General features: G+C 42.2%; 1 protein-coding gene across 1 annotated transcript in view; it reads right to left on the reverse strand.

The window, feature by feature from the left end:
* Positions 1-339, reverse strand: part of LOC308090809 (uncharacterized protein) — a gene marked incomplete at its 5' end in the record, with an annotated part of 47,969 nt that extends 47,630 nt beyond the window's left edge. Inside the window, one exon of the mRNA XM_080436082.1 lies at positions 314-339. Within this exon, the coding sequence (XP_080292208.1) occupies positions 314-339 (26 nt within the window). The remainder of the gene's footprint in view (positions 1-313) is intronic.
* Between the last annotated feature and the right edge of the window lie 9,529 nt (positions 340-9,868).

Consider the following 9,868-nt stretch of genomic DNA (forward strand, 5'->3'; position numbering starts at 1 on the left):
CACGGTGAGATGATGGTTCTTAACTTCCAGCTACTCAGGCAGAAAAACAGGTGCGTATGCTACCGGTCAGCCTGGCTAATCAGAGTCTATGGCGAAAGTTTGAGAGGAGATATTATCGTTATTTACGTCTGTTACGTACACACACCGTACCAGCCTGTCTCTGTCCCATGGAGGAGGAGATTACACTATTCTTTGCAGTTTACCTTTCCATACCACTTTGCTCAATTGTGTGTGCCTCCAACCCCCACCCCTTCTTTTCTCAAAATAATGTCCTAACCCTCGAACCTATGGTAGGGGGTTTGTTTCATATGACCTCAGCCCGTAACCAGAGGGCGACATCTTATCAGCGAAGTTTGCACAGTGAACAGTGAGCAGTTTAATCATTGCCAGTTCATTAGTTCCCCACGTGGACTGCTGTCCCTGTTGCTGACAGCTTCTCTACCGTTGGCCTGGGGAGGGTGTAGCTATCAGCTTTATGTCACATCTCAGGTTTACAGGTGTAAAGAAGTGGGTGAATTTTTTTTTTGTACAGGCTCATTTGTAGTTTTCAGGAAAGGGGAGGAAGAATAGAGATGGAAGAGCAAGGAAACAAAACAGCTGAAGTAATTAAATGTTCTAATCAGGGGTGTCGTGCTCACTTCACGCCACCACAGCGTCCCACCAGTCTTTTGAGCAGGAGTACACGCACACACATGCACCGGTGTGCACGTGTGTGCCCACGTTCCCATACTACTGTCACACAGCTACATAGCGTAGCATGCAGATTAGTTGTTGGTAGGCTACTTAAGGAAAACAATAGCCAGCTGTTAAAGGCTCTTTACACCTCATCAGATGCGCAACCCAACCCCCATAGTCTCTCCATTCAATAGAATGTGTTGGTCTAGCCAGGGCAATGGAGTGAAAAATCTAATGCGTTTCACAAGCCATAGTCAGCGTAGCCTAATCTTATCAGCGTCCATCTTCATTTTAGTTTTTCCACCATCACAGGTTGATAGCCTATATGCATTCTATTATTCTATATTTATTAGGTTCTATAAATCAAGGCATTCCTTGGAAAAGTTACGAAGAAAACTAAAACTAAATGAAAACTAAGCAAAAAATGTTACATTTCGAACTAACTAAAATTAATCAAACTAAAAATGAATATTTCATAATACTGGTCGGGGCGTGTCTGTGTGCATTTGTGTGTGTGTACGTGATGTCATCAAAATGGCGTCCCCCCAGTTAAAAAATCACTACTATACCACTGGTTGTAATATGAGTAGAGTGAAGAGATATACAGTATAGCAGCATATATAGTATCAGGTATGTATATCTGCCTTTTCCAGTACACAGTCAGCTGCTTCTTTTAGTAGTGGTTTAGATAGTGGTTCTCAAACATTTTAATGTCAAGGACCCCCAAATTCATATGTATTTGGCCGCGGACCCCCAACTGAAAAGAATCCAATTGTCTATAACTTCCAAATTATGTGAGCCCTGGGCAAGCTGGCCAGGACAGTATGCTGTTGTTGTTTCTTGGAGTTAAGGCTTGAGTGAATAATGATGTAACCTCTAATTGCAGTGTATTGAAATTGCATAAATTGAATTTGTACAATGTAATACAACACATTAACTCATTACATATACGGTACTCTGGAAGTGAACATGTGAGAGAATTGCTTTTTTCTGGTTTTCAGATTTAATCTCCTGTCTAACAGATCTATAATTCAAGGGGTAAGTGAATGCACACACTGTCACTCAACCAAAAATCTTTACTTGAATAGAGACGTCATTAAAAACAACAAATCGTGGAATACTGAAATCACAACGGTGCTAGCCGATAGGCTGTCATGTTAAGTTCTCAGGTGGGTGGCGAACACTTTCAAGAAGTGAGCCCTGATCCAGAAAGTTGGGAACCGCTGCTCTAGGGTTGAAACAAGTCTTTCATGTTGACTTACATGCTTTAGGATGCTGCTTTTTTTTACCTTTTAATTATTTTACAGACGTCTTCACGTGGATATTCAAGGTAGGGATCATTCAATTACTGTATTTACAGTTTTATTCCGTTTTTTATTCAGTTCATGTTATGGACACATTATCCAAAGATGTTAAATCAGTTCTTGAGACAGTAAAAGCATGGTAGACATATCTAATCTGAACCGCTCTTGTACCAATACTAGTTTAATCAAGGTAACTACTTTAATTCACTATAATTCATTATGTGTGGTGAAGGATCAGCACGTTACAATTCAGTATTGGTAGTGCTTGTTGGTTAAGTGCTTTTTGTCTCATATTATACAACAGTTGATTCTGATTAAGCAATCTGATTGTCTGAGAGCTGTGTGTTATTTGCCATATCATGTTGCCATAACATCCGGATTTGGATCCTGAGTAGGATCGCAGCTTTATCCAACTGAACCCTAGCATCCCTATTCTAGGGGAAACATTGGCCGAAAATAGCTGATAAACAAACTCATAAACAATGCATCACAAATGCGACACATTATGAGCTTGTAGAGCGGCTAAGATTTAACGTCAAAGATGGAAGAAGAGCGGACCACGTACAGAGCTGACTCCGGTTAACTAAGTATTAGCTTACTAAGTATAGAGGGTTTAAGTGGTTTGACCAAATCTTGATATCTCTGTGTTTAATTCACAATATGAAATCAGATTTGCATAAAGACTGTTATATAAAAGAAAGTAATAAAACACTTGTTTTCACATGTCTCTGTTGAGGGAGAGCTGCGTGTTTCAGGTGCAGGTGATGAAGTTGTCGGACGCAGAGGACATAGAGATGAAGATTCAAGATCTGTTAGAGAAGCCATATAACAGCAGCTCCGTCGCCGTTGCAACGCACGAGATTGAGATCAGCCGCATTTGTAAGCGACGCGTCACACTTGAAGGCTCCACCATGTGGAATTCTATGCCAAGTTCCATGATGCCAGAAGCTGAGATACATCGTTTTGGTGCACTCGGGAATATAATGTCTCTTTAACATTTCCATCTGTCTCTGTACCTCGGCCTTTGTCTCTTGTCGTTTCTCCATGTCTGTTTTTATTCTTCAGTAGTGCTACACTGCCCAGCACACAGACACCAAACCAGAAAAGGCCTGTTTGCGTGGCCCAGAACCTGGGCCACTCACATTGTGAATCAGCCATGTCCAGGGAATAAACTCCAGCGAGCCCGGCGACACTGGTGAGAGCTGATCTGGTGCAAAATAATGGCCCACGATTTGTGTCGGGGGTAATTAGCAATCTGCATTTGCGCAGGAAACCGGGTTCAAATCCGGGGTAGAAGAGGAAATTAAATTAGAGCCTCAGACATCTGGTAATGTCTATATGTCTGCTAACTATTATGTACTCGCTGTCATTGCTTGACCTGCATGCTCATGTACTGTATGTAATGCTCATGCAGTATAGATCACAGTCATGAAGCCCCTATTTGCACAAATGTGTCTTGACAATGTGCGTTTGGACTAATATATAATATAAATGTAGGCCTATTATATGGTCCATTTGTCGAGTCTGGTATAGTATATTTACATTGCTATGTTTGTGCAATTTAGAACTTTATGGGTGTATTGATTCAGTATGACACTGATGGCTCATTGGATTTGTCATATTTATGGCTGTTCATAATCGCTTGGGAGGAAGCACACTGAATTGTATTGTATTAATCAGTAACTTGGTTTGGCTAATGACTGGAGCTAATGACATTATAGTACCCAAGCTCAGCAGGTCTGTATCAGTTGTGGTTCCATTTGTATACTCTCAGACTTATATAACACTGAGTGTTTTACTGTGTAGATTGGAGTCCCAGAGATAAGAAATGGTAGCAAACTAGGGGTCCTTGAAATGAAAAAGGTTGAGAAACACTGATCTAAATTAATGATTCAGTCTTGAGTACATTTATGACTGTCTGCTTCCAGTAAGCTGGGTATCCCAACACGATGGATGGTCCCAGACTTGGTCCGATGCCCCCTGGTGGTGGAAAGAATCCCAGATCTGGATGAAATAGATGTCACTGCTGGTCAGTCACTCACTGTACATCTTTCTGTTTGTCATGTTGTTGCTGTGGGGCAGAAACCTCTTATCTCCATATTTTAACTTTTTGCGTTATTTTCATAAATTGATTAACTTGATCAGATTCAGATTTCATGAGCTCTTACTGGTCTCCCTCCCCTTTAATTGATTGTCATGTCCTGTCATTAATTTGTTGTTTTCCCACATTATGTGTCATTAGGGCTGTAACGATTATGACGTTTTACTTGACGATTAATTGTCGCTCAAATAATTGCGATTAACTATTTAATTGCGTTTCTGTCATTGAACATTGGAACATATGAATAAAAATGTTCTGTTTGGCTCTTAGCTTTTGTAATCAAAAGATACACAGGGCAGATATAAAAATGACATATTTTAATAACTATACTTTATATGAATAGTTTAAATAGCCAATCTACAAGCTCTTGAGCTTGTAGCTCTTGAGCTTGTAGATCTGCTATGTCCACTACTATTGAAAATATATGAACATTTTTCAACATTGAAATGATTATGACATAAATGACTATTATGCAAAATAATTATTGCGGTTATCTCAAATAATTGGCGATTAGGGCGATTATGTAATAGTTGTGACAGGCCTTATTTAATTGTCATGGCTGTAGAGAACGCAGCAGACGTAGTGGAGATGATAGAGAGTCTGCTGAGTGATCACTCCACTCTGAGCTACGAGGAGCTGGTGACCGTCCTCAACAAGCTGAAGGCCATCGTCAGCCTGGGGGTCATCACACCCGACGTGGGGCGAGCCGTCATCAACATCATCTCTGTCATCATGGAGTCTGACAGTCACCTGGGGCCTTTCACCAACACGTAAGGGATGGAGAGAAATGTGGAGGAGAGGGATGGAGAGAGGCTAAAGCCTACTTTATTATACTTTGTGGAACGGTACCATGTCTTAACGGCAAAAACTTCAACCGACACACATGTCCGGACCATGGAGTTCAAGTGGAACCGGCATAAAAAATAAATAAATCTTATAGAGAACCGAAGTCTGACGTAATTTACACATCCTACCTGGTTCGCGGGTTTCCACCCCCATTCTGAATTCCCATAGACGTCTTTAATATCGTGTCAAATAAGAACTGTGTTCCAAAAATAAACAAATGATCCCGGCGATTTGACTCTTATGGATATGAAGCATCAACTGACGGTGAGAAAACGATAATGTTACTTCCGCCGAATTAGTTAAATTTTCGCCAGAAACAGACTGTATCAAATATAAGTGACTGACTATCATAAACGATACAGAACCTCCTCCCTGACAATATCGCCGAGACAGTTTGTTTATTTTTGGACCACAATTCTTAAATGAGACGATTCTAAGATGACCCAATGTTATTCTCCATAGAGACTACTTTACGAACCAGGGGATGAACGAGTGACGTCAGGACTTCTGTACTCTATTGTGACCAAAACTACAAAACATTAACTGTCCCAGACTAAAACGAAATCTAAAATTCTTTGGGGAGAAGAGAGGAAAATGTGTTTGATTCCTCTTTGACAGCAAACAATTCAATCTCTTTTTTTCATTCTCCTCGTAGTATTCTGAACATCACAGGGGACGTGGGGGACAGGATGTCGGGTTACGAAGGCTCCTCCACCCTCCTGGCTCCAGCCATGGCCATCTCAGTGGTGGATGTGAACCCAGGACAGTTCGACACTCTGACGTTTGCAGTGACGTCTGCAGAGGAGGGCTTAAACCCTGAGGTCGGTCATGTGTTACATGTTACATACGTCATCTGTTTGGGGAGCAAATGGTTCCAGTTTGAAACTTGGTTATAATGTGGTCAAACAATAAGTAACCCATTAAGAACTGAGGCTGATTCTACAAATGCCCTCTAAACCAGTAGTTCTCACACATTCAAGATTGTTCAAAAATGTTAAAATATAGCAGATGTACAAGCTCGCAGCACGGCACAAAGTGATGCACTGTGAGCTTGCATATCTGCTATTTTTTAATAGCCAATGCAAAAATCTAAAATGACACAGATGCTTTGCTGGTTTTAATGGGTTAATACAATAATGAATAATAATTAAACAATCTAACATCCCAAAACAACCAACTTTGTGCCATCAACAAGGACATACACATAAGGGCTTTCCCACCATTCCAGACTACACTACATCTCTTACAAGTGTCATCTGAAACTAATTAAATTAAAATAACAATAATAATAGCAACCAACAACCATTAATATAATTATGTTTCCATACAAGAGAGTGATGTGTAAATAGAACGTGATTTATTCTGAATGACTTGGTCAACTTTAAATACCAAGGGCAGATGTTGTGTATTCAGTAACCACTAGTTACAATAAGCATAAACTCCTGAACTCTTCAGTATGTGATTTATTTTACTTGCAGATTTACATTAACAAACCTCCGTTCAGCAGTGCGGTAGCCTTCATCTCACTGCCGCCAGCTCTGCAACACAGTTTCCCACAGAACGGCCAGAGTTCGCCCAGAGTTCAGTTCCAGTTCTACGGCATCCCCATGCTCTTCAAGGTACTGGAGGTTTGGGTCCAGAAAATGGTCCTCATAATGTCAAATTCTACTATACTTGGCGCTCATAATTACAGCAATACCTGGTACATGCACACACATTTTAACCATTTATTTATGTCCACATAACGGAGAATACATACAGGGACACAAATGTATAGGTGCAGTAAGGTTACATTCACAACATCATATGGCATATGTCTTCATGATACAGTTGGCATGTCACTCAGTACTCTATGGGTATAAGTAACAGCATCTCTGCCATATATGGTGGCTGCCAATTATAGCAGAGACAGCACAATGCTTTGCCAGCCTTTTTGCCTCCTCTACACACACACACACACACACACACAAGCCAGCGACTGTGCAATATCACTGTGTTATTTTTTGTGCTTTCAGAGCAGCCAGCAGCGGTCAGTCCTCAACACCTTTGTGATATCGGCCAGCGTGACCAACGTCAGCTGTCCAATCACAGAGCTTAAGGAGGACGTCAAGATCACGCTCCACCATCTCATACCAAACACGGTGACTCCATAGCTAGCCGTCATTTGTCACATTTGATCGATCACTTAGACCCCATACGTTGCTGAGTGGAGTCCCCCAGGGCTCTATACTAGTGAATTTTCAGTTTTCGCTCTACATAAAATATCTTCGTTTTGAGCTTGTCGATATGCTATTTTCTGCAAAAGGTTTCCCAGAATACGGATGCTGGGGTTTTAAGAATCCTTTCCCTTTTAACCACTTTCACCTTAGTAAGCAAGAGAACAATGGTGCTCTCCACCTACCTCCACCTTAGGGCTTAGGTTAATGAAATAATTAATTAGTTTTTAAATAAATGTGTTTTCCTTGCATCTCATTCACAGTTCAACAAGGATGTCCAGTGTGTTTACTGGAACTTCAATAGAAACGGTAGGTCCCTGTGGGAACGAGTTACGTTAAAAGTGACCACTCGTTAAAAGTGACCACTCAACTCAAGTTGAGCGTTGTGTTCATGTGTTACTGTTCAGGTGGACATGCAATGAGTGTGTGTGTGTGTGTGTGTGTATGTGTGTGTGTGTGTGTGTGTGTGTGTGTGTGTGTGTGTGTGTGTGTGTGTGTGTGTGTGTGTGTGTGTGTGTGTGTGTGTGTGTGTGTGTGTGTGTGTGTGTGTTTGTGTATTACTGTTCAGGTGGACATGCAATAAGTGTGTGTGTGTGTGTGTGTGTGTGTGTGTGTGTGTGTGTGTGTGTGTGTGTGTGTGTGTGTGTGTGTGTGTGTGTGTGTGTGTGTGTGTGTGTGTGTGTGTGTGTGTGTGTGTGTGTGTGTGTGTTCATGTGTTACTGTTCAGGTGGACATGGGGGCTGGGATGGAAGCGGCTGCAGAAAACACAACACCAGTGCTCAGTACACCACATGCCTGTGTGACCACCTCACACACTTTGGAGTCCTGTTGGTACACATGTGTATATTATACATATACATAATGTAGATTCTTATTTCCTGATTTTGTGTCCATTCAATGCACTAAAATCGATCTAGGCCAATGCCTAGATGGACTTATTGATGCCCTTTGTGTTTTTAAACTTGAACTTTTTCTTAGCTGTGTATAGTTGTGGAGGGGGTCTCTTACCATTGATCTGAATTTGTATTATTTTTTAAATCAAATTTATAATATTTCTTCTTGACTTTTTATGCCATGTAGCACTTTGAGATCTGTCTCAAATATAGTGTTACAAATAAAAAGTATTATTATTATTATTCACATACAGTATTATGCTGAATCAAGAATCAAGATGTTTTATTTGTCACTCACTAGATACAAGTAGAGAAATGTTTAATGTGTAGTGGTGGTGTATTGTATGCATACCTGCCTGTGTGTGTGTGTGTGTGTGTGTGTGTGTGTGTGTGTGTGTGTGTGTGTGTGTGTGTGTGTGTGTGTGTGTGTGTGTGTGTGTGTGTGTGTGTGTGTGTGTGTGTGTGTGTGTGTGTGTGTGTGTGTGTAGGACATGTCCAGGAGCCCGGTAGACCCAGTGAATGACCAGATCTTGACCATCATCACCTACCTGGGCTGTGGAGTGTCCTCTCTCTTCCTGGGGGTCACCGTGCTCACCTACACTGCCTTTGAGTGAGACTCACACACCGCTGTAACAACAACGCCTCATTCATGCGTGCATTCGTGTCACACACTGAGAAAAGCAGATCGGCTATTAGGTTGCACGACACCGACCGACTATTTTAAATATACACCCTCACATCCTCTGGTAAGATGTTTCACAAATTGCTGCCGTGGTGGCCTAAAAGCAGCCTTGCCCCGGGTATCGTGTGTCACCCAGGGAGTCCAGGCCTCCCCGTATTTCACTTACAATTTACAATTTAGGCATTTAGCAGACGCTCTTAATCCAGAGCAATTTATAGTAAGCAAGGGAAACACGAGATAATATATCGAATGCATAAAAATTGTAATCTAGTATCATAGGTAAACCAAGAACCTATCATCAGTCTAAAACAGTATAATATATATATTTTTTTAAATATTGTTTTACTGTCTCCTTTTGGTCTGTTATCCCTGAGCTCACAGCGCAACGTGTTGTGAGCTTGTAGATCAGCTACGTTTGGTACGTGACACCTGTGCGCAATTAAGTATAACTCTTTATGTGATTGAGCATAATATTTCTTCTCCATCTGTCTTGTCTTGACTCTCTTTCCCTTTCTGCGTCTCCCTCCGTTCTGCGGTATCTCACCAGGAAGCTTCGCAGGGACTATCCCTCTAAGATCCTGATCAACCTGTCTCTGGCCCTGCTGGGACTCAACCTGGTGTTCCTGGTCAACTCCTGGCTGGCCTCCTGGGGTGTGTACGGCCTGTGCGTGGCCGTGGCGGCCGCGCTGCACTACTTCCTGCTGGCCTCCTTCACCTGGATGGGTTTGGAGGCGGTCAACATGTACTTTGCCCTGGTCAAAGTCTTCAACGTCTACGTGCCCTCCTACATCCTCAAGTTCTGCCTTCTGGGATGGGGTGAGCCACTCGCAGACGAGGAGGAGAGGGACAATTACAATTCTCAGCTCACCAATGACACACGGAGAGAGTAGACTGGAATTGTGTCATCTTATCCACCTGTTTCCGCGGGAATTTACTGGAGCAAAAATCCTGTGTGGGAAACATCCTGCGGGGGGACCGGAAGTAGGAAATAGCGGCTCAGTGTGTTTACATTTGCCAGCAGAACGTAGCTCGCTCGCAGCTGGCGAACGGGCCTTTTGCATGTAGTTGAAGCGCAAGGGGGCGGGGGGGCGGTGCATGGGGAGAGAGTCAGCGCACTGAAGTCAAGGCACACTACAGACTACTGTGTTGTT

Source organism: Gymnoscopelus braueri (genome assembly GCF_963280865.1).
Source record: "Gymnoscopelus braueri genome assembly, chromosome: 8".
Classification (NCBI taxonomy): Eukaryota; Metazoa; Chordata; class Actinopteri; order Myctophiformes; family Myctophidae; genus Gymnoscopelus; species Gymnoscopelus braueri.